General features: G+C 40.9%; 4 protein-coding genes across 8 annotated transcripts in view; 3 read left to right on the top strand and 1 right to left on the bottom strand.

Annotated features, from left to right (window-relative positions):
- Positions 1 to 245, top strand: part of LOC5514553 — a 31,446-nt gene extending 31,201 nt beyond the window's left edge. Inside the window, exon 10 of the mRNA XM_032384098.2 lies at positions 1 to 245. This exon is cut by the window's left edge and continues 1,090 nt beyond it. The gene's annotated coding sequence lies outside the window, so the exon portion shown is untranslated.
- The window catches only part of LOC5514517, a 9,807-nt gene extending 156 nt beyond the window's left edge, over positions 1 to 9,651 (bottom strand). For 2 of the 4 annotated variants that reach the window (XM_048722771.1, XM_048722774.1), the window contains exons 1-8: positions 9,423 to 9,651; positions 7,665 to 7,834; positions 6,492 to 6,681; positions 4,186 to 4,328; positions 3,834 to 3,991; positions 2,249 to 2,426; positions 1,475 to 1,726; positions 442 to 599 (exon numbers count right to left, since the gene is read on the bottom strand). In XM_048722771.1, coding sequence (XP_048578728.1) covers positions 444 to 599; positions 1,475 to 1,726; positions 2,249 to 2,426; positions 3,834 to 3,991; positions 4,186 to 4,328; positions 6,492 to 6,681; positions 7,665 to 7,834; positions 9,423 to 9,501 — 1,326 coding nt within the window. In that variant the 5' untranslated portion in view covers positions 9,502 to 9,651 and the 3' untranslated portion in view covers positions 442 to 443. Of the gene's footprint in view, positions 1 to 441; positions 600 to 1,474; positions 1,727 to 2,248; positions 2,427 to 3,326; positions 3,416 to 3,833; positions 3,992 to 4,185; positions 4,329 to 6,491; positions 6,682 to 7,664; positions 7,835 to 9,422 lie in introns of all 4 variants that reach the window. The other 2 variants (XM_048722773.1, XM_048722772.1) reach the window with 2 other exon arrangements.
- On the top strand, positions 4,424 to 6,169 carry LOC125560675. Its single transcript, XM_048722770.1, has 2 exons — positions 4,424 to 5,797; positions 5,908 to 6,169. Exons 1-2 carry the CDS (start codon positions 4,443 to 4,445, stop codon positions 5,951 to 5,953), a joined length of 1,401 nt encoding a protein of 466 aa, XP_048578727.1. The 5' UTR covers positions 4,424 to 4,442; the 3' UTR covers positions 5,954 to 6,169.
- Positions 9,652 to 11,311: 1,660 nt separating the features above from the next.
- LOC5496459 lies at positions 11,312 to 24,421 on the top strand. Of its 2 annotated transcripts, none has more exons than XM_048722775.1 (9): positions 11,312 to 11,502; positions 15,348 to 15,504; positions 16,114 to 16,243; positions 17,270 to 17,376; positions 18,265 to 18,432; positions 20,378 to 20,623; positions 21,485 to 21,652; positions 22,568 to 22,703; positions 23,752 to 24,421. In XM_048722775.1, exons 2-9 carry the CDS (start codon positions 15,361 to 15,363, stop codon positions 23,931 to 23,933), a joined length of 1,281 nt encoding a protein of 426 aa, XP_048578732.1. In that variant the 5' UTR covers positions 11,312 to 11,502; positions 15,348 to 15,360; the 3' UTR covers positions 23,934 to 24,421. The 2 variants fall into 2 exon arrangements, with proteins under 2 accessions (XP_048578732.1, XP_048578733.1); XM_048722776.1 differs by lacking the exon at positions 11,312 to 11,502 and adding an exon at positions 14,343 to 14,469.

The raw sequence follows: 24,421 nt of genomic DNA, 5'->3' as shown, positions 1-24,421 counted from the left end.
AAAGAACAGTACTTTTAAATGTGTAGTTCCAGAAAATATCCATCCCACCCTCCTCCCCATGGAGGGGATTGGATTCCGGGGGTGTTCAAACGCCCAGGAATTTCCAGAGGAGAGAAGGGTAAAATGGCCGTTTTTCCTTAACAGTTACTCAATAGATAGATAGTTTATTTAATTCGCAATATTTAAGGTAGTTGGAATGGAACTTTAAGTTTAATGATGGAATAAAGATAATGTATTATGCACGAGATACATTTCAATGTTTACTACCGTGTCTACACGCCGAGACTATGGACTTGGTAAAAGAACCTTGAAAAGTTGAATTGCATTTTATGTTATGGGGGTCTCATTGCATATGATAAACCTTTCAGCCTGACATGACCAGGTTTCTGCACCCGCGGGTGTTTTTGGTGTGTTTCCCGCCAAAACCACAGGAATCCATACCTTTAGAAGGAGTCCATGTGAGAGTCCAGCTGCGCATGCACAGGCTTGTAGTGAGCCATGGTGCTGTCTACCGCTGACTTGATGGCTTGGTCTACCTGTGTTTTGTGCTGGGCGAATACCGAGTCGGAGACACTTTTTGAGATTTGATGCATTTTGTCCTAGAAAAAGGCGTCAAGCACGCATAGTTGATGTCAAGATGAATAAGGGACGGACCATTAGAAAAGTGAAGGGGGAGGGGGTGAGTAACAAAAATGATTTAACGCGATGAAAAGCCTAGAAAAAATTCATGCAGGCCAAATCAGAGAGAAAAAAATGCATACAATGATTATGAAAAAATGCATGCACGTCTTGGAGAAATTTAAAGAAAAACAAGCACGACTGAAATCTCCCCCCTTTTACCTTTCTATTGTTCCGTCCCTAGATGGTTTTACATTTCAATACTATTCCATATACTACTCCATATTATGTAAAAGTTACCTACAATTTAAAAAAGGTAATCCTTTTTGATAAAAAAAATACAATAATTAGACTGTTGATTATTTTTCTCTTCCATTCGATATCTACTGTAGCAATATCTTGCCTGGTTTTAGGATGGAAATCCAACAAGTTCGATACCATCAAGGCTGGACATAATTTCTATGGTGGCTGCGTGAGGCGGACACGAACTCCATGTATGTGTGCTCTCTTTGTATCGTACGATGGAGATTAGCTTCGACAATGTTTTATCCAAAATAAATCACGTCAAATCAAATATATATGAAATATTTTTTATAAATATGTTGTGAAGTTTAGCAACCGTGATTGTCTATTTTGTAAGTAAATGGTTTTTGACAGTAGAGAGGCTACTAGCTCCGAAAACGATCTTTACATTTATTCCATAAAAAAGACCCAAAGGCATATTCTCCTATATTTTAGATAATGTCTCATACATTTACTGGATTTTTGGCTGCTAAAGGGGGGGCCCGGGCCCCCTTGGCCACCCCCTGGCTACGCCCTTGCAAGACATACACCACCCAACTCTTGGAAAACATACCTGTACGGCAGGACTTCCAAACTCCTGATTCGCCTTATTCCTGGCGGCGTTCCTGGCATTGTTGATGGCGTCTCTCTTGGCATCCGCTATCAGCTGCTGTGACTTGACCCAGCCGTAGAATGGAATCAGGCCGATAGCCATGATATGACCGCGCCGATCATCAAATACCCGCTTTGCCGCGCGTTTACCCTCGTCCTTAGACGCATTCACGATGGGAGGGACGACTTGAGATTTGGCTTGAGCCAGAACTTGCTGGGCAATTAAGGAAATGCAACAGATGATGGGTTTGTGACTCCTATGTAGTTGACAATCATGACATGGTGATGATGATAACGATGATGGTGATTATGATGATGGTGATGATGATAACGATGATAATGATGGTTGAGGGGCACAGCCACGCCCCTACTGGTCATTCCCCCGTGCTACGGCCCGCTGTGGTGATGGTGGTGATGTTTACACGGGTGATGATGATGTTGACGACTGATGATGTTAGTGATGATGATGATGATGATAATGGAGATATAATGATAGCGATGATCTGGTGGAAACGAAAACATCGACAACTGCGATGATGATGGTGACGGTGATGGTGAAGTTGATAACGATGGTGATGGCGATGGTGATGGTTATGTTGGTGGTGGTGGTGATGGTGGTGGTGAAGTTTATAGTAATGGTGATTTTAATGGTGGTGATGGCGATGGTGTCCATGTTGATAAAAATGATTATCACGATAGTGTTAAAAGACATAATTTAGAAGTATCATAGACTCACTGTTTGGATCGGTTGCTTGACAATGGGTAGCACAGCTTTAGTTGCGTTTTCTTTCGCCTCCTTCACCATCGCTGTATTCAAGTGCTTTTTTGCTTGCTGTTTTATGTACTCTTTCCACTTGGGAAAGTCGCTATCTAGAAGTTGCTGCAGTGTGCCTTTGTCAGTAGATGCGGGCACACTAGAAATGAGATAAAGCAAAAAAAATATATGTCTGTATTTTTGTCTTCATGCCAGTTAGTCTCTTAAGAAAATATTGAAGAGGCAAAGCCACGCCTCTACTAGTAAATTCAAAATATTGGGGGGGGGGGGGGGCTTGCACGTGCCTCCTGCTACGGCCCTGTATCTCTCGGACAGAAAGTCACTTATTCCAGAGCCGTAGCAGGGGATGGGGCACTGGGGGCACGTGCGCCCCCAATATTTTCAAAAATTACAAGGAAATGACCAGTAGGGGCGTGGCCGTGCCCCCTTCCGAATATTGTCCTAATGTTTCTGTATTGTGCCCCCCTCTAAATCTTACGTGGCCTGGCCCTGCTACGGCTCTGTATTGCTTGAGTTTACGTGCTCTTATCTCTCAGACAGAAAGTCACCTATTCAGTCAGTTCGCTTCTCTATCTTACGGTCTTCTCGTACTTGTATTGCTGTAGTTTACTGCTCTAATCTCTCAGACAGAAAGTCACCTATTCAGTCAGTTCGCTTCTCTATCTTACGGTCTTCTCGTACTTGTATTGCTGCAGTTTACTGCTCTTATCTCTCAGACAGAAAGTCACCTATTCAGTCAGTTCGATTCTCTATCTTACGGTCTTCTCATACTTGTATTGCTGTAGTTTACTGCTCTTATCTCTTAGACAGAAAGTCACCTATTCAGTCAGTTCGCTTCTCTATCTTACGGTCTTCTCGTACTTGTATTGCTGTAGTTTACTGTTCTTATCTCAGACAGAAAGTCACCTATTCAGTCAGTTCGCTTCTCTATCTTACGGTCTTCTCGTACTTGTATTGCTGTAGTTTACTGCTCTTATCTCTCAGACAGAAAGTCACCTATTCAGTCAGTTCGCTTCTCTATCTTACGGTCTTCTCGTACTTGTATTGCTGTAGTTTACTGCTCTTATCTCTCAGATCCACGAGGGCGACCATGCCAGTCACAGCATTCACAATGTGCAGCGTGAACACTTGTAGGTTAGTCACCTATTCAGTCAGTTCGCTTCTCTATCTTACGGTCTTCTCGTACTTGTATTGCTGTAGTTTACTGCTCTTATCTCTCAGACAGAAAGTCACCTATTCAGTCAGTTCGCTTCTCTATCTTACGGTCTTCTCATACTTGTATTGCTGTAGTTTACTGCTCTTATCTCTTAGACAGAAAGTCACCTATTCAGTCAGTTCGCTTCTCTATCTTACGGTCTTCTCGTACTTGTATTGCTGGAGTTTACTGCTCTTATCTCTCAGACAGAAAGTCAGCTATTCAGTCAGTTCGCTTCTCTATCTTACGGTCTTCTCGTACTTGTATTCCTGCAGTTTACTGCTCTTATCTCTCAGACAGAAAGTCACCTATTCAGTCAGTTCGCTTCTCTATCTTACGGTCTTCTCGTACTTGTATTGCTGTAGTTTACTGCTCTTATCTCTCAGATCCACGAGGGCGACCATGCCAGTCACAGCATTCACAATGTGCAGCGTGAACACTTGTAGGTTAGCTTGCCATGCACAGCTCTCGGAGCATTCCTTCGCGATGGCCTGCGCTTTATCTAGGTCCTGAAAACATGCATTGACTGTGACTAAATTTAAATGATAAAAACAGAAAAAAATGAGGGGATGAGCAGGAGATGGAAAATCCAAGAAGGGGAAGGGGTCACGCAATACTGTTGGAATCACGCAATCCTGTATAAATACAGGGTGAGCCTAAATTTAGTAAAGTATATAAGTAAATAATATGACTTCCCAAGTACCTTTTTGATGGTGTCAAGTACCCCGTAAAACAGACTACTGACGTGAATACTCTCCTTTTTTCCTTCCAAATCAACCTCGATACTTCCTAGATCCACGTCCTTCCCGAGTCCTTTTAGCACTCCATTCCATCTTGAAAACATGCCTGTAGAAAAACAACATAAAAATAGGTGAACATAGCATTTCAATTTGTGAAAGTTTTAGCATTTCAATTTGTGAAAGCATCCAAAGCATTTCAATTAGTGAAAGTTTTAGATGCATGGTTGGGGTAAAACAAGGATGCATGTTGAGTCCAACTCTTTTTAATCTGTTCCTTAGCGATTTACCTGATACCTTAGCGAAATCTTCAAGTGCCCACATCTTAGGCAACACAAAATTAAATTGTCTTCTGTATGCAGACGACTTAGTACTTTTCTCGGAAACAAGTAGTGGTCTGCAAGACCTTTTAAATAGACTTTCTATCTACTCAGAAGAAAATAGTCTAAAAGTCAATACTTCAAAAACTAAGGTGATGATTTTTAATAATATAGGCAAAGTAATGAATAACTATCAATTCCTTTTGAACAGGGAACAATTGGAAAATGTCAAATCTTATAAGTACCTAGGGCTAGTATTCAGCGCGGTAGGAAACTTTAACTTAGCAAAAGAGGAGCTTAAAAAAACCGCACTCAAAGCTTTATTTAAGTTAAGGAAAGATCTCGGTATTCACTTCAGATCAGACATTAATCTTACATTAAAACTGTTTGATGCACTGATCAAACCAATTTTATTGTATGGCAGCGAGGTATGGGGTGCCGATAATAAAAGCTGTGTTGATGATAGAGATCCGCTTGAATCAGTACATCTTAAATTCTGTAAAATGTTACTAGGAACTGGAAAAACGGCTGTGAACAATGCGTGCAGAGGGGAACTAGGCAGATATCCTCTTTGTATAAATGCAACATATAGGAACATAAAATACTGGACCAACCTTCGGTCAAAAGAAGAGGCCCTCTCAAAAGTAGTTTATACAGAGTGTGTAAATAACCCTCACGTGTCCTACTGGACCCACAAAACAAAAGAAATAATTTTCAAAGCGGGTTTTGGGTTTATGTGGCTCTATCAAAATGAAACCGACCCTACATTGTTCCTTGATATTTTCTCAAAACGACTTAATGATATGTATTTTCAGAAATGGCATGGGGAAATTTTCAATGACCAAAGGAAAAACAGTAACGAAATGAACAAACTAAGAACTTATAGAACTTTTAAAGACAAATATGAATTAGAGAATTACCTTGTAGCCATCCCTAATGTGAAACATAGAGTTGCGCTAACAAAACTAAGAATAAGTAATCACCAATTGCAAATTGAGAAAGGCAGACACACGAGGCCTTACACAAAGGAAAAAGATCGGATTTGCCCAACATGCAAAAATGACGTGGAAAATGAATTTCACTTTCTAGTACAATGCCAAACATACAAAGAGCTACGAAACTCAGTTATCCAAAATTTGCAGCGCAATCAAATTACACAAAAACGCCTTTTCAATTTACTAATAAATCCGCCAACTCAATTAGCAGGGATAGCTGCAAGGTACATTTCCGAATGTTTCAAGCTAAGGGAAACGCTAATATGAAAAATTAAACCTAAAGCACAATAGAAATCTGAAGTAAGCACAAAAAAAAAAAAAAAAAAAAAAAAAAAAAATACAAATACAAATACAAATAAAAATAAAAAAGGAAAGGGGAAAAAAGGGAAGAAAAAAAGAAAAAAGAAAATACAATGTAAAACTAAGTAGTAACTAAAAACAATCAGAAAAGATTTAGAAAAAGAAAAAATGAAAGAAAGGAAATACAATGTAAACTAAAACTAAGAACAATCACATAATAGCTGTTGTACGTCTTATATACGTACTATTTTACCTTTTTTTTAAAAATTTTTGGTCACTAACCGATGTAACTTTACTGTTTCAAGGGACCAATAAATAAAATCTGTCTGTCTGTCTGTCTGTCATTTGTATTTTCTTTGTGTGTGTGTGTGTGGGGGGGGGGGGGGGAATGGTTGCAATAACAGATCTGTAGCAGGCTTCGAAATATTGGGGGGGGGGGGGGGGACGTGACAAAACATAGCAAAAATGTTCGGGGGGACAGTCCGCCCCCAATATTAATTTTTGGAAATATGGGAGGGGCACACGTGCGCCACGCCCCCCCCCCCCTCCCCCCCGCTAAGGCCCTGAATAACAAATAAGAGATTGTTAGAGTATTGCATGGTCAATCGACTTGGTTCATACTAAATGCATTTGGAACGGGGCATAACCGGGACTTACCTGATATTTGATCAAGTGCGTTTTGAACTTTTTCTAGACTTTTTCTGGTGTCGGCGTCAAGTTTGCATTTCTTGAGCCCAGCTCCTGTTGCACCTTTGATCAAATCGATGACAGATCCGATAGCTACACCCACCACAAGAATCGCACCGATCTTTACGACCTTGGCAATTACACCACTGAATATGCTTTCCTGAAAACAATATAACTATTACGATTACCATTGTTTTGGGGACGCCGGAGCAGATGCTTGGGAAACAAATCGTCCGATCGGTTATACGGGCAATTATTCATGAAAATGCCTAACCACATGGCCGGGAAAAAATTTTTCTAAGAAATGCTGGTTGGGAAAAAAAGGAATGGTCCCACCTGGCATATGAAGGAAACGTTGTCGTTTTGAGGGACTGGTACCGAGGAATCTTTTTTTCAGATACTTTCTCCATTGACCAAAGATGGTCACAGTCACTGTTTTTCTCTTCTGATTACAAGTCATAAAGTTTACGAAACACCTGCGGTACGGCAACCTTAAAAATGACAAAAATCATGCAGTTTTTCCAAATAAGGAATATATTAGTTTCCTTATATGGAAGTGACCGACCGCGTCTGGGAAAAAACGACAATTTTTGGCTAAATTTTCTTGATATGGAAAAAAGGAACAGATTTTTTTTTTCAGCAATGGGGAAAAATGGACATTTTCGGCATCAGAACCGATTCGATCGGGAAGGAGGCGCGTTGTATGTCCTTGGTGTCCTTCCCATGTTGAATCTTGTTGCCTAGACTCGTTAGCTTTTGTTAAAAAGCTGAACAGAGCAAACTGATGAAGATCTAAAATCTCTCTATACATTACACAAATGACAAGCTTTCTACACCGGTAGGATAAGAATAACATTTTGACCTGTTTACGAAAACGGATGTAAATAGGTCTAGGGGCGCGCCTAGATAAATGTCTTTCTCTGAAAAGTGAAAATATAATAGTTTCGCTGACATTTAGTGCGCCTCGACAATTCGTCAGCGTTTCGTTTCGTTTCACTAAAAAGAGGAACTTGAAAATTTCTTTCTGTGTTGATTTATTTCCCTAAATGGATTATCTATCCTTTGCAATTTACCTCACAATGCACCGGAAAATCGAAATGAAAACGTCCATGCAAAAAAAGTTATTCAAATAAAATAACTTACTTCGGCCGCCGTTTCGGCGGCCGTCTCTGCCGCAGTTTCCGCCGCAGTTTCTGCCGCTGTCTCGGCTGCCGTTTCGGCTGCTGTCTCGGCTGCCGCCTCTGCCGCCATTTCTGCCGCTCCTTCAGCCGCCGCCTCTGCCGCCCCCTCTGCGGCGGCCTCCGCGGTTGTCTCTATGAATTTTTAAATTGATTTCTTTTTTATTCACTAAATGCATTCCCATGGTTGATTTCTACACTCCTCTCAAAGACCGTTCATTTTATCTACGGGGAAATGCCTAGGAGACACATCAAACAATCCAGGTTTAAAAACCGCCGGTTTATTCAGCTCGCACGGTAAATTCCTCATTGGAACATTTCATAACATATTCAGGAATCTTTTTCATACAATTTTTCTTCGCATTTTTATTGCGCTAGGGTTATTTGATTCGAGAATGTCCATGTAAACATGCAATAATTCTTTTTTTTTTTTTTTTGCCAGCCACTGGCCGGTATGGATAATAGAGACATTTAGCACCGGGTTTTTTTTCTCGGAAACGTCAAACGTCAAACCTCTGGGTGGCACGTGACAAGGCCTTGCGGTCAAGTTTGCAGTCTGCGGTTCGCGTTTTGACCTCAGGAGCACCGTCTAGCGGTAAGTGATTTACCTCAGCCAGTTTTCCCCTCAAATTTTCTATGAGCTCACGTTTGAGACCATGGATTAGTGTTCTTTCACTTTTGAAATAATATATCATTTGACTCTTGAAATAATATATTTTCATCGACAATTTGCACAAATTACTAATGCTTTTGGCTTGGTTGAAGTCGAGCACATGTTTTGCACTTTTCCCGCCAAATGCCACATTTCCCGCCAAAGTGCTAAACTGCGTTTTCGCCAGTACGTCAAACCGCAAACCGGTAACGGCTAACTGCGGTTTGCCGTTTGCTGTTGATTCTGAAAACGCGATGCTAAATGTTCCTACTATCACATGTTTACCTCGCGTTTGCTTCTGTTCAGACCATCTACCAAAGCCACAGCCATAGATTGATGGATAAAATTGATTTTTTGGTCCCCCCCTTGGTACATTTAAAACACGAGTGCCCCGCATTTCTCATACAAGTCAGTTTACTCAATAATTCCTGGTAGTTCAAGCCACATTTTTGTCCAGGGTTTATGTAAACTCTCCTTGCTCACGAAATTCAATTCTGCTGTGCAACTTTGAAATGAACACCTCTTGGTTAATCCAGTTTTCCCCGTCCATATCCAACTAAGCAATTTTTACTTCTCCAGTTCCCCTTTAGTCTTCAAATTCCCACATTCTGCGGCAATCAGTAGCTCCACTTTGAAATATCACCCGTTTACTTAATCCACATTCCGCCGGTCCTTCTTGTTCCCGAATTTCCGAATTCCCAAAGTCTATATGTTTCACTTTCAAAACAATTCCTGTTTGCTGTCTATAACATGATTATTCCGCATTTCACCGGTATTCCATAGAATTAAAACCGATTAAAATATAAATATAATTTACTTTATTCCCAATAAGAAATCTAGACTAGTTAAAGATATTTTTTAACGGGTTCACACGAAAATATCGTTAAACCACACACACTGGTTGGCTGGTCGCAGCTTGTGTTTATAAAGATATCGAAACATATAAAGGTAGGTAAGGAAGCAAACGTTATTAACTTGAGCGTTTTGACTGTTTTCGTGATGTCTACTTTTATAAATTCCCTTATGTTTGGTCGCTTTAGTTTGTATAAAAGAAACAAAATAAGGACTTACCAGCTATTGTTTCTGCAGCCGTTTCGGCGACCGCTTCGGCTGCGAGCTCTGCTACTTCTATTGCTGCTGCAACAGCCATTTTGCTTTTTACAGCTGTCTAAATCACCCAAAAGTACTACAATTTATGCAATTTATGAAGCCAGTTACGGTAAGTGAATGCCACTCAACCATTACTCTGCCAATCACAAGGTCAGAGCGCCGTGAGCTATTTCGTGACGAGCCCCGGGAGGTTCACAGCTGGATTGAAATATACGTCAACACTAAGAACTTTTCCTGCTTATTTTAAAAACTTTCATGGGAACCTCAAAGCAAAAACATAAACCTACGCAGGTTTGATTTACTTTGGCTTCTGTTGGTTCAATCACAAAATTATATACTGCTACAACTTCTGCTTATGTTGTAGTATGAATAAGCTTCATATTTGAATGACTCTACGCACTGAAGCCAAAAGGCGATTTAGATCTTAAAAATATTCAGTGAGAGTTCACAGACAATATCGAAAACCGAAGTAATGGAAACCGGTCAAAGGTTTCAAAGGTCACCTCCCGCTTCCTTTTCAGCAGCTTCCGTTTCAGCCCATCCCTGTACAACCGCTCTGAGTGACATTGTTTATTTTTGTAGTGTCTTTGAGTTCATTACTTTTGATGTTGATTAAATAAGCTTGAAAACATTATGATTGCAAAAATCAAAATAATATGATCATAATATTATCACCCTTTTTTCACTGAAGTTTAACATTATGTTCTCTCTTAATTTCAATAATGTATTCTTATGTGAACTATGTGACAGTAAAGTTTTGTGCCATATTCACTGCGGGATTCGTCGCGTCTTCAAAAAGGCTTGTCAAGTTAGAATAGTTAGGTTTTTAAAGCACTCAAGATTCCAAAAGGCATCGATGGATAACTGACAACTCTGAAGACTGCGCGGTAAAAAAAAAAAAAACAAAACTTGTTAACAATAGATATAAGAGGACTCGGATGACCACTTGGATGCAATTGGACGTCATTCGGCTGTCATCGGATGTCATTCGGACGCCACTCGGAAGTTGACAATTCAAACTGCACAATATATATAGGCGTTCATTGCTCCGTCTTTGTCTTGTAGTTCGGCGCTAATCAAGTGGCCAGAGTGGCCAGAATTTGGAATACGAGTAAAATCTCGAAAATCAACCACCACAGTGCGGTAGAATATAAATATCTCCATTTCCCCAGCGATTTTCTGCCTCCCAAACAAACTCTTTCTACCAGAAAAGGCTAAGTTTTTACACATATTGGCAACCCAGAAACGATAGAGGAATCCGTGGATGCAATTCGAAATGTCGCCAGATGCATTCTGTCGGTAAAGCGACGCGCTGATTGGTTAATTCAAGCCACGCTGTCAAATTGCATCCACGGATTCCTCTATCGTCTCTGGGTTGCCGAATTCAGCTAAAAAATAGCCAGGAGTCAATGGGTTAATAAAGTGTCGCAATTTGGGTGAAAGCCGAATGGGACTATATAACTCACTAAATGGATCTTTGTTAACTTTATGTAGCTTAGTCTGAAAAAGCTTTTCATTTAATCCAGAAAAACCTTGAAGTTTTAGAAAGGATGCTCTTAATGTTGCTCATTGTGTATGCACAGCGGAAGCGTCATATTCCTATCACCTCGCTTTGCGCCTCGTTTTATACCCTGGGTTCCAGAGGCTGAATATCCGCTTTTCCCAGCATTCTAGGGGGTTAGCATTCGAAATATGGCAATTACGCATATATTTCTTTCAACACAAGGCACTGCACAATTGTATTTCACAGAGAAACAGTGAGCCGACACGAGAACCTGACGCGTCTCAGTTAGCTATTAACTAGGCCCTTGACCCTCCAAGCGAAAAGCTCGGTTACCCAGCAAATGTCCGCAACTAGCCTGTTGGAACAAAGAGCCGTGTCCTATAGTTACTCGTTACGGCGTTCATTGCTCCGTCTTTGTCTTGTAGTTCGGCGCTATCGGACGCCACTCGGAAGCTGACAATTCAAACTGCACAATATATATAGGCGTTCATTGCTCCGTCTTTGTCTTGTAGTTCGGCGCTAATCAAGATTGCACCGGTAAGATCTCTAATGGTAAACCCTTAAAGAAAACAAAATAGCAAACTAGGAAAGCGTCCATTTTAATCAATAGCAGCAAAAGAGAAGGCTAAAACCTATCTATTTTTTGTATATCTATTCATCAATGCTATTAAGTCCTATAGTTACTCAATCAAACACACTTTGTATGATGCTTAAATCTAGATGCATTCTTTCAAATTGCTTGGGTGCCTCGCCCCATAGAACGGAATGTAAAGTTTCGTTATAAATAGGCTAACAAGTTTAAAAAGACTTCTTTTGATTATCGTTTATTCGATTTCTAGCTATCTTTGTAGCCGTTATCCTTTATAAATAAAGGAGCTTACTTTGCGTGATAAATTGTATTTTTTCAAAACAACCCTAGTAACGGCAATGCATGGCTAACTTGAATAGAACTTCCATTGAATTAATTACTACACTTCATGCCTGACGAATGTGCAAGCCAAAATATAAAGCAACTTGGATGTTAGATTATTGCTGTTGTGACACCATTGTGTTTTAGATCCCCTCCAATTTGACCTTGTAAAAAGAGAAAGCGACTGTGAGCATTAGTTATTGTGATTAAAGCTCTAGTCCAAGAAGTAACCATTTTGGTGCCAAGAGGCTCTGAAAATTATTCTAAACAAAGCCAATCGCCAATTTAATTGTTGTTGTTCACAACTGAAAATAAAAGGTTTATTTTAGGAATGACCATTTATGACTGAGTCCTAATAATCATTATTAAATATGATAAAAAAATATATCAGCTACTTGCTTGAATAAACCGAAGAATGCTTTGAGTGACTCGGAGGCGTAAAACTGACGCGCGACTGGTCTTTCAGTTTCAGTTTAAGTTTCATTTTAACCTTTGTTTATCGAGGGTAACATATTTAACCGAATATACAGTTTTCTAACATATGGCCCTCGGTTAGTAAGCACTGTCACTGGGGTGGTCACTGCCAGAGGGTTTATTGTGTCCCCAGTGGTTCTTTTACGTCCCTTCGGTTCAGGTTAGTGAAGTGCAGCTTGAAGAGACGGGACCTTTGGTTTAGTGTCCTTATCCGAGAAGACTGGAAACACGGGAGAATAATTTCAACTCACTTGTGACACAAATTCGAATCAAGGCAGGAACCCGGAAAAATCCCCAGTTAAAAAAAAAAAATCAAAGTAATATAATCATAATATGATCACCCTTTTTTTCACTCAAGTTTAACATTATGTTCTCGCTTAATTTCAAAAATGTATTCTTATGTGAACTATGTGAGAGTAAAGTTTTGTGCCATATTCACTGCGGGATTCGTCGCGTCTTCAAAAAGGCTTGTCAAGTTAGAATGTGAACTTTAGAAGCACACTAGCATACACACATTGGCACCAGTCGGGCCAAGACGGGACGCTAGCACAGTCTATTACCCGTGCAGTTCGGCAACCATGGACAGCTGTTTCGTCCTTATTAGGACTCGTCAGCATGGCATAGCCGGTTTGCCTCAGTTAAACTTCATCGGCAAAAAACCCGTGCAGTTCGGCAACCATGGACAGCTGTTTCGTCCTTATTAGGACTCGTAAGCATGGCATGGCATAATGTGTGTATGCTAGTGTGCTTCTAAAGTTCACATTTATGTATACATACTCGCAAGGATAGTTTGGCTATCCGACGGAGTTTTAGACTAGCAAAGGTCGCATGCGTGATCCGCACAATTGGCATCACGCTAGCCCGGTCGCAGCTCTAGATCCCACATGGATCTAAGCTGTGGTTTAAAGCACTTCGTTCGAGTCGAAGTCGCCCTGCAGTTTTTCTTTGCCGATAAAGTTTAACTGAGGCAAACCGGCTATGCCATGCTGACGAGTCCTAATAAGGACGAAACAGCTGTCCATGGTTGCCGAACTGCACGGGTAATAGACTGTGCTAGCGTCCCGTCTTGGCCCGACTGGTGCCAATGTGTGTATGCTAGTGTGCTTCTAAAGTTCACATTTATGTATACATACTCGGAAGGATAGTTTGGCTATCCGACGGAGTTTTAGACTAGCAAAGTCGCATGCGTGATCCGCACAATTGGCATCACGCTAGCCCGGTCGCAGCTCTAGATCCCACATGGATCTAAGCTGTGGTTTAAAGCACTTCGTTCGAGTCGAAGTCGCCCTGCAGTTTTTCTTTGCCGATAAAGTTTAACTGAGGCAAACCGGCTATGCCATGCTGACGAGTCCTAATAAGGACGAAACAGCTGTCCATGGTTGCCGAACTGCACGGGTAATAGACTGTGCTAGCGTCCCGTCTTGGCCCGACTGGTGCCAATGTGTGGATGCTAGTGTGCTTCTAAAGTTCACATTTATGTATACATACTCGGAAGGATAGTTTGGCTATCCGACGGAGTTTTAGACTAGCAAAGGTCGCATGCGTGATCCGCACAATTGGCATCACGCTAGCCCGGTCGCAGCTCTAGATCCCACATGGATCTAAGCTGTGGTTTAAAGCACTTCGTTCGAGTCGAAGTCGCCCTGCAGTTTATTTTGCCGATGAAGTTTAACTGAGGCAAACCGGCTATGCCATGCTGACGAGTCCTAATAAGGACGAAACAGCTGTCCATGGTTGCCGAACTGCACGGGTAATAGACTGTGCTAGCGTCCCGTCTTGGCCCGACTGGTGCCAATGTGTGTATGCTAGTGTGCTTCTAAAGTTCACAAGTTAGAATAGTTAGGTTTTTAAAGCACTCAAGATTCCAAAAGGCATCGATGAATAACTGACAACTCTGAAGGCTGCACGGTAAAAAAAAAAAAAAAATCTTGTTAACAATAGATATAAGAGGACTCGGATGACCACTTGGATGCAATTGGACGTCACTTAGACGTCATTCGGCTGTCATCGGATGTCACTCGGACGCCACTCGGAAGTTGACAATTCAAACTTCACAATATATATAGGCGTTCATTGCTCCGTCTTTGTCTTGTAGTTCGGCGCTAATCAAGATTGCACCGGTAAGATCTCTAATGGTAAACCCTTTAAGAAAACAAAATAGCAAACTAGTTAATCATCCATTTCAATTAATCAATAGCAGCAAAGGAGAAGGCTAAAACCTATCTATATTTTGTGTATCTATTCATCAATTCTGTTAAGTTCTATAGTTACTCAATCAAATACACTTTAGTATGATGCTTAAATCTAGAGATGCATTCTTTTAAATGCTTGGGAGCCTCGCTCCATGGAACGGAATGTAAAGTTTCGTTATAAATAGGCTAACAAGTTTTAAAAAACGTCTTTTGATTAAATATCGTTTATTCGATTTCTAGCTATCTTTGTAGCCGTTATCCTTTATAAATAAAGGAGCTTACTTTGCGTGATAACTTGTATTTTTCCAAACAACCCTAGTAACGGCAATGCATGGCTAACTTGAATAGAACTTCCATAATTAATTACACTTCATGCCTGACGAATGTGCAAGCTAAAATATAAAGCAACTTGGATGTTAGATTATTGCTGTTGTGACACCATTGTGTTTTTAGATCCCCTCCCATTTGACCTTGTAAAAAGTGAAAGCGACTGTGAGCATTAGTTATTGTGATTAAAGCACTAGTCCAAGAAGTAACCATTTTGGTGCCAAGAGGCTCTGAAAATTATTCTAAACAAAGCCAATCGCCAATTTAATTGTTGTTGTTCACAACTGAAAATATAAGGTTTATTTTAGAAATGACCATTTATGACTGAGTCCTAATAATCATTATTAAATATGATTAAAAAATATATCAGCTACTTGCTTGAATAAACCGTAGGATGCTTTGAGTGATAACCGGAGGCGTAAAACTGACGCGCGACTGGTCTTTCTTAAATATCGAAAAATTCAATCTTTTCTGCTCAGAAAGCATCATAAAATGGCTAGTGCAGCGGTCGAGGAAACCGTCGAGGAGATAGTTGAAGAAGTCGTAGAGGAAACGGTTGAAAATGCTGTAGAGGAAGCAGTCGAGGACGCTGTGGAAGATGCTGTGGAAGAAGCAGTTGAGGAGCAAGTCGAGGCTGTAAGTTATGGTGATGCTGATGATCGTGGTGATGATGAAAATAATGATTATAATTATGTGGTGATAGTGATTGGAATGATAATGATAATGTTATGATGATGACTGGGTGTGATTATGATAATGTGATGATGATGTTGATAACTAGAATGATTATGATAATGTGATAATGATGATGATAATGTGATGATGATGATAATAATAGTGAGTAGTGGAGATGAAGATGGTGGAGGTGAAAATGATGAGGCTGCTGATAATAGGGATGATAGAAGATGTTGGTGATGGTGATGATGATGATAATGGTGATAGTGGTGGTGTTGATGATGGTGGTGGTGGTGGTGGTGGTGGTGGTGGTGGTGGTGGTGGTGGTGGTGGTGGTGGTGGTGGTGGTGATGATGACGATGATGATGACGATGAAGATGGTGATGATGAAGATGGAGATGATTATGATGATGATGGTGATAGTGACGGTGATAGGGATGATGATAGGTGATGATGGTGAAGGTGATAATAATGGTAATGGTGATAGTAATGATAATGGTGATGATAATAGGTGATAATTATGGTGGTATGCCGATAGCGATGATGATCATTCCATGTTGTCTTGACCAGGCTGTTGAGGAAGCGGTAGAAAACGCCGTCGAGGATGCTGTGGATGAAGCAGTGGAAGAAGAAGTAGAGGAAGGAGTCGAGCAGACCGTCAACAACACCATCAGGAACCGCATAATTAAAGTCGTTGCAGGTGATTAAAACTAAGCGAGGTCTAGTCTTCCACAAAGTTGTTGTTGCTTCTACTCAAAATTGGATAAAATCAGATAAAAGAGAGATGGATAAAATCAGGCCGGGGGGAAAGAGTGGTCATTAATCCGAGACAAAATGGAAGGGTCGTCAGTCGGAAAATAATAACCTGCGTACCACAAACTGTTACCATTGTAATCCAGGGCCGTTAGCAGGGGGTGGGGCACTGGGGGCAAGTTCCCCCCCCCCAAAAAAAAAAAAAAAAAAAAAAAATATATATATATATATATATATATATGGTTACCGATCCAGAGGACTCTTAGCCTTAGAGCGTTTACATGGTTTGCCGGGTAATAAAAAAACACAAAAAAGAGGAGCAGTGTGAAATAGTCATAGCTCGAGGACTCTTGGCCTTAGAGCGTTTACATGGTTTGCCGGGTAATGAAAAACCACAAAAAGAGAGGCAGTGTGAAATAGTCATAGCTCGAGGACTCTTGGCCTTAAAGCGTTTACATGGTTTGCTGGGTAATAAAAAACCACAAAAAGAGGAGCAGTGTAAAATAGTCATAGCTCGAGGACTCTTGGCCTTAAAGCGTTTACATGGTTTGCCGGGTAATAAAAAACCACAAAAAGAGGAGCAGTGTAAAATAGTCATAGCTCGAGGACTCTTAGCCTTAGAGCGTTTACATGGTTTGCCGGGTAATAAAAAACCACAAAAAGAGGAGCAGTGTGAAATAGTCATAGCTCGAGGACTCTTGGCCTTAGAGCGTTTACATGGTTTGCCGGGTAATAAAAAACCACAAAAAGAGGAGTGTGAAAAAGTCATAGCTCCGGAAGGCGTAATAAGTTTCACTTCTTAAAGAAGGCCAATCACGCCGCCATTTTATGCTCCCGCTCTATGGCGAGTCACACTGATCTTGAATAGAAGAATATCATGCTGATTTTCTTGTCAGGTCTTCTCGCCGTCTTGGATATTTCGCTACTTATTGATCTGATCTTGACCTGATTCTATTCTCTTTGTTCGTGTCAGGTCTTCTTGTCGCCGTCTTGGTTATTTCGCCAATTATTGATCTGATCAAGGCAGGCGCTGGAGCCGGCAAAAAGAAATGCACAATTGACGATAAAACAAAGGCCAAGGTGAGGCTTACAAATTGTGATTATTTCATGAAACAGACAAAAGGCAGAACGACAGCGCAGTAGCTGTATTATCCCAGAGAGATTCACAGTCCACAATAAAAAGAGCCATTTTCCATTAAACATAAAGTAGGCCTGGTCCTTGAGTGCGCATGGGCCCCCTGGCTTGAGAACAGAAACACGTGGCTTCGCAGCCGATTGATTGAACATGGCGCATCCTTCTTCACCTCCACCCCCTTTGACCGTATAAACGTGGATCATTTTCTTACAAAAGTATGCTCAGTTGTTAGTGGGTCATTTTCTTACAAAAGTATGCTCAGTTATTAGTGGGTCATTTTTTTACAAAAGTATGCTCAGTTATTAGTGGGTCATTTTTCTTCATTTTCAATATTAAAAGTGGGTAATTTTCTTTTTAAAATATCCTCAGTTATAATAATTTTTCCATAAACCCTTATCCTTGCTAAGACCCGGACGTAGGGCGTCTTACACGAACATATAAGCAAAACAGTGGAACCCCGAAATAACGCTACTCTATAGAACTGAGAACCGATATCGATTTCTCGGTATAAAGATGCATTTTCCCCACACTTACCATATAGTTAAACACGGTTGCATACTCCGAGAATCTGTGTATCGTAACCCGCAGTGCTTCATGGGTATCATGTAAATAATCAAAAAAGGGTAAATAAAATACAAATCCAGGTTACAAAAGTTTTATAATTCTTGTTTATGTTTTTATCAACATTCACACAGCTTTTAGATACAAGGATTCAGCCGTTTATACGCTACCCATGAACCACCGCGGGTTACGGCACATGGATTCTCGAGTGCAGCCATTTTTAAAATGGGTGTATATTAGCACACTGTAATAAATTATGTCTGAGCCTACAGATGGACCGGTCAGTGGGCGTGCTTGATGTACTGAGTAAACTGGTGACGTCATGGGCGGAGCTGCTGAAGTCGTACAATCAGAAGGAATCGTTGGGTGACGTCACTTACAGGGGCAAATCCGCTGACGCAGCAGGAGTAGTGTGGGGGCTCTTCAACGATATGAAGGAGGTGGGGAAATAACCGAAAAATGGTCATAGAAATATACAGAGTTTATTTGTCCTAGCAATAGCTCAAAATATAATAAAATAATGCTACTCAATGCAATAGGCGATTCCAGCTATAAGTTTGCGCGTGCATAACCATAGAAACCTACCGCAACTACCAGAATGCAGCGCGCGCTTTTTTAAGCTTTCATCAAACGAAGCGCGCACTGCATGCCGGTAGTTGAGGTAGGTTCCCATGGTGAGTGCGCGCGCATGGTTATAGCTGGAATAACCTATTGAGGCACATCGATTGAGGCGCATCTATCATGGTGGCTCTTCGTCCTCAGGGTCCAAAGAGAGATTGCTAGGCCGTGAAACCGGGAGCAATTCCCTACTCTTACGAATAGCAAACGCGGGTAACGTCCCCGTTACAGTACGATAACCAGCCCCGTAGCAGTCCTAGTTCCGTATCACTCAGCTTTTGTTTTTATCTTTTTGCCTCGAATATTGAAGATTTGAACAATCCAAAACTACCTAAATGATAAAAACTATTAACCTTTCCTGAGATATAAATCCAGCTTATTTCATCCAATGGTTTGTTCAGAAAGTATCATTATTTCGAAGCGATTTTCATAATTGTTGCTAAAATGAGCGGCGTTTACTGCACAGTGAACTGACCCGCGTCACGAAAGTCAGATGAAAACAATAACTCCTTTGAAAAAATGTCCTAATTTTTAAACGAATGTCTTGTGTATAGGTTTTTTTCTGACTTGATGCGATTTGTTCGATTTACATTGCTTTTAGTTTTTCGTGCTTCACGGAGGACGTGGGAATAGTTCCGTATCACTCTGCGCTCCTAGTGTGTTTTTGGTTTGACTGCAGATATAAAGCCGCGAAAAGGATTGATTTGATTATCCCGTTCTCAATTAATCATTTTAATCTCAGTAATTATAATTCTAAACGGTTAATTTTTGGGGTTGTGTGGGCTTTTTATTTCAGTCATTCGGCTGAATTAAGAACTTCATTTTAATGACAACCTCCTTAATAGTAGTTGGCACTCAATAAAATATTATTCTATATTAAAATAATTACTGAAAGTGTGATTGATATATCAATATGAAAATGATTTTAAACAAAACGGCCGAGGTTAAGCATAGTTAAATCATTGGCTGGCTAACTTACAACAACAACGCATTACGGCTGCCGTAACATTCACATTTGTTCTTTAAATAAAAACGGCTTTTTGTTGAGCTCTCGAAAATTATCAAAATAAATCACCCAATTCTAGGCTCACCTTATCCTCTACATATTTGCATTTTGTCCTTTTTGCCGTTTCAGTATTTGTGTGGGTTGTGGCATTTATTTTGGAAAAATTCTATCAGACCGTTTTGTTTTTTGCAATATGGATTTGTTAGCGACACGCGAGCGAAAGCCCATTGAAGATTGTTGGTTTGTTAACCTGCTGCATTGCGAAGTTAAAATCATTTTTATACATTAATTTTAAGCAAAAAGAAAGGGATATGATATGTTATAAAGTAAATATAAGTGATACGGAACTATGCCCTCTGCTACGGAACTACTCCCACTATGTGCAAACAGAAAATACCATATAAATCAATAAAATTTGAAAAGGTGTAGTCTTTTCTGTGCATATTATATGCATAAGTTTGAAGTCGTCTTAGAACTAATCATGAGCATTGGGCCCTCCGCAAAAAAGATAGAGCAATTTTAAGGAGACGGGACCTCGGTTTTGTGTCTGACAGACTAGGAAACACAGGAGAAACAAGTTTAACCCACTTACAGTACGAAATCCAAATCCATACCCGAGTTCAGAGTCGAGATTCGAACTCGGACCGCAGCGTTGAGAGACCAGAGTGCTAACCACTAAAAGCTTCCACGTGTAACAAAAGCTACGAAAAAGACTTTGGAATGCGCTAATTTGAGTGCGTTTCTTTATCTCTTGTTCTTAGGAATTGAGAAAGGCCCAGCGCATAAGCGATGCTTGTTCAACTGACTGCAAATGGAAGGCGAACATAGACGTTTTCGAGTTGGACGTGATTAAGGCCGCGTATAACATCGACGCCATCTTCATGGCCAAAGACCATGGTCCGGTGATGAAGCAAAAGAACTTCCCACCGGAGGACGACAGAAAGACCATGACAGATGCCTTCAACAAGTTCTACAACGATGACTGGAAAATGATTATTAAAATGAACGTAAGTGTGTAGAAAAGGCGAAGGGGGTGAGGGGTGGGGGAGCCGTGAGATTAGTCTAGTGTTATTTCTATTGCTCTGCAAGATGAAGATGCCTGTGATAACGATAATCTGAAATGTAATAATAATAATGTAATAATGATGGTGATGTTAATAATGATGACGGTGATGATGAAGATGATTATGGTGGTGGTAAAGATGATGATGATGATAATGGTGATGGTAATGTTGATGTGGATAATAATGATTATGGTGATGGTGATGGTTTTGATGATATAGGTTGTAGTGATGGTGATGATGATGATGATAATGTTGATGATGATAATTTTGATGATAATGATGATGATTGTATGTTGTTTCAGTTGTAGATAGTTGTGATGATGATGGTGGTGGTGATGGTGATGGTGATGATAGTGGTGGTGGTGGTGATGGTGGTGGTGGTGGTGGTGGTGGTGGTGGTGGTGGTGGTGGTGGTGGTGGTGGTGGTGGTAATGGTGGTGGTGGTGGTGGTGGTAATGGTGGTGGTGGTGGTGGTGGTGGTGGTGGTGGTGGTAATGGTGGTGGTGGTGGTGGTGGTGGTGGTGGTGGTGGTGGTGGTGGGGGTGGTGATGGTGATGATAGTGATGGTGATGGTGGTGGTGATGGTGGTGGTGGTGGTGGTGGTAATGGTGGTGGTGGTGATGGTGGTGGTGATGGTGCTGGTAATGGTGGTGGTGATGGTGGTGGTGGTGATGTGTGGTGGTGGTGGTGGTGGTGGTGATGGTGATGGTGGTGGTGTGGTTGGTGGTGGTGGTGGTGATGGTGGTGGTGGTGGTGGTGGTTATGGTAATGATGATGATGGTGGTGGTGTTGCCGACCCCACAGGCCCAGAAGAACCTCACCAAGGCTGTTAAGGCGGGCGCAGCCAAAGCCGCCCAGGAGGCTGTGAAGAAGGAGATAACGCCCCCACTGAAGACTGCTATCAAGTCTGGTATCGAGAAGCAAGTCGTGCCTGACGTGAAGGGGGAGGCAAAGTCTGCAGCAGACGCAGAGGTGAGGAATAGGGGACTTGCGCTAAGAGATCACGTGACTGTTTGGGTAGCAAAATCGGGCGCTAGGGCTTTTAGCGGCAAAATAACAGCAACAAAAATTTATTCAGCGCTAGCGAAAAAAGCCAGAATGTCTTTTTTTAGCAAGGGCTTAAAGATTTTATTTTTTCGTTGTTCTTTGGTAGGACGGGAGAAGTCATTTCTGATTTTTTTGTTAGATTTTTTTTGTTTTGAATTTGCCACCCCAAAAAGGTCACGTGATCTCTTAGCGCACGACAGGTTCTGTAACGAAGCAAAGTAAAAATGTTTTTATTGCACTTGAAGAAAGTAGGCATTATATACTAAAAAGGATAATATACTAATAATTACTCGAAAACTTAAAATACTATTTTCAATCTATTTCAATTTGCTCGATTTGAGATATTCAAGTCTCAATATATTTTTATGTATTTCTATGGTAATTTGATAAGAATGGCTTTTTCCTATGATTTTAACTTATTTCAAATATCGCAAGTGGCTTTTTTAAAAGATCTCAAGCAATGTTTACAGGGTTCGGATTTATTTAGCCAGTTTAGTTAAGTTTAGTTTATAGTTTATGTTTGAAAAATGATTTTTCCCATGGTAATACTTAACTTTTAGGTTACAAGGAAAACGCCTTTCAGGTCATTTCTGGATTTCCTCGACAAGCCGTAGCAGGGGGGGGGGGCATGAGGGCATGTGCTCCCCCAATATTTTAAAAATATATAAGGAAATGACTAGGAGGGGCGTGGCTGTGCACCTCCCCTCCCTCCACAATATTTTCTTGATGTTTCTGTGCCCCCCCCCCCCCCCCACCCCCACCCCCCAATCTTACGTGACCTGCTACGGCCCTGGACTAGAACTAATTTAGACTAAATTAATTTAAACGTTTTTATTGCAGACGAAAATTGTGTTCAACGAGTGGAATGCTAGAATCAATGAGCACGCTGCCATTCCTATTTACGGTATTTCATCGCTGAAACACTGGATGATGGATAATATCAAACCCGAAGCAGTCAGGAAATCTACTGAGAAAGGTACCAAGAACAGAGAAATAAATCTCGAAAAATTCAAAACTTTGGTGCACATGGGCGAGGAACATATAATACTTTCCTTTGCGGCTCTCTCATCACTTGGACCAGCTTTCTCCTGATAATAAACGGAAAACGATGCACATCGATCTCGACGGTTGAGGTAGTGCCCTTATATTTGGCTTTGGTTGGATCTCTATCCACAGGAAACCCGGTCAAATTAGCTAATTTGAAGCGATTACGTCACGTGTTTGCAAATCAAAAATAGCTCTGAAAAAGGCACGTGCTATAACGTAATTTCTCGGCTTATTTCAGGAAAATTCACTCTTTTGTTTATAAGAACGTCTAATTTTTAGTTAAGGCTGGGCCGTTCTTTTTTCGGAGCATTTTAAGGCTGAAAAAATATAGTACTCAATCAATTATGAGAAGGTGAAATACGGAAGCGGTCAATAGCAACTATATTTGAAGTGAACACAATTTTATTCTGCATTTTAGAACATATCAGACTAACAGAGCAATTATTTTGCTGCTATCTCAGCCTCGGCATGTTCTAAGAATTTGGTAAACTCTAGGGGTGGACCTTCTTATAAAAAAAAGTAACTTATAAAAAAGAGTGTAGTGTAAAATAGGTAAAAAATAATCGGAACTTATTTGTTTAATCTTTGAGCAGGGCCGTAGCAGGGGGTGGGGCACTGGGGGCACGTGCACCCACCCCCCCCCCCCCAAATATTTTCCAAAATTATAAAAAAAACGAACAGCAGGGGCGTGGCTGTGCCCCCCAATATTTCTTAATGTTTTTGTATTGTGCCCCCAAATATTTCGAGGACTGCTACAGCCCTGTTGAGGGAGAGTCAGTAATGTTAAGCAGGCATAGACATCTAATATTTGGGAATTCCTGACTACTTTATGGCGATTGAAGGGTTGAAGGTGAGAGAGGGAATATAGGGGGATGCGGGGGGGAGGGGGTTAGCTTTGGGGGCGTTGTCCCCTGGAATCAACCCTTATCATGCAAATACTTGGATTCCCGCGGTAAGTTTGTGTGGTTCTGTTTCAGCCACCGCTGCTGCGAATGCTACGTTTCAGCTCCCTGACGCTCAAATCAAGATCATGCACATCACAGCCGACTCGAAGGACCAAGTTCTGCGCAAGTACCGCGATGACATCAAGAAAATTGCCGACAAAGCCGCCGATGACTACATCAAGAAAGCGTTAGAGGAACACAAGGCTAAGAAATGAGCTAGGACAAGGAGAAGACGCCGCGAATCGAGAAGAGATGGATAGATTTGGTGTAATACGAGAGGTTAACAAAAAAACACATGCGGTAACATCTAAAACATAAAAAGCTATAAGGGGGAAGATAAAACGTATGTAGTGTTAAGTAGTCCATCACTAGCATAATGATAAGGTATTACTGGTTAGCCTTATAGCGTTAGTTTTCAGTAAGCTATTACTAGCATAAAAGCAAAGCTTGTGATGTTATTGGTATAGCCATAGCTTAATGAATGTAGTGTTAGGCCATTACTAGAATAATAGATAATTATAGATGGTAAGGCATGTGATATCACTGGTATAGCTATGGCTATATAGCCATAGTTTTCATAGCATAATGATAATGTTTGTGATGTTATTGGTAAAGCCATAGCTTAAAGAATGTAACAGTATAGATTAATCACGAATGGGAAAGCCAATAAAGCTGAGTGAATAAAAAAATGGTTTCAGAACAA

This window comes from Nematostella vectensis, chromosome 15 (assembly GCF_932526225.1).
Source record: "Nematostella vectensis chromosome 15, jaNemVect1.1, whole genome shotgun sequence".
NCBI lineage: Eukaryota > Metazoa > Cnidaria > Anthozoa > Actiniaria > Edwardsiidae > Nematostella > Nematostella vectensis.
Note: the sequence above shows the minus strand (reverse complement) of the source record. Positions and strands in the feature narration are given on the sequence as shown.

Bases quoted from the DNA above. Each gene is read 5' to 3' on its own strand.
- LOC125560675 (XM_048722770.1), top strand. From the start codon at position 4,443: ATGGTTGGGGTAAAACAAGGATGCATGTTGAGTCCAACTCTTTTTAAT. The intron at 5,798-5,907 runs ATGAAAAATTAA...ATAAAAAAGGAA, and splicing joins AAGCTAAGGGAAACGCTAAT to AGGGGAAAAAAGGGAAGAAA.
- LOC5496459 (XM_048722775.1), top strand. From the start codon at position 15,361: ATGGCTAGTGCAGCGGTCGAGGAAACCGTCGAGGAGATAGTTGAAGAA. The intron at 15,505-16,113 runs GTAAGTTATGGT...TGTCTTGACCAG, and splicing joins TTGAGGAGCAAGTCGAGGCT to GCTGTTGAGGAAGCGGTAGA. The intron at 20,624-21,484 runs GTAAGTGTGTAG...CCGACCCCACAG, and splicing joins AAATGATTATTAAAATGAAC to GCCCAGAAGAACCTCACCAA.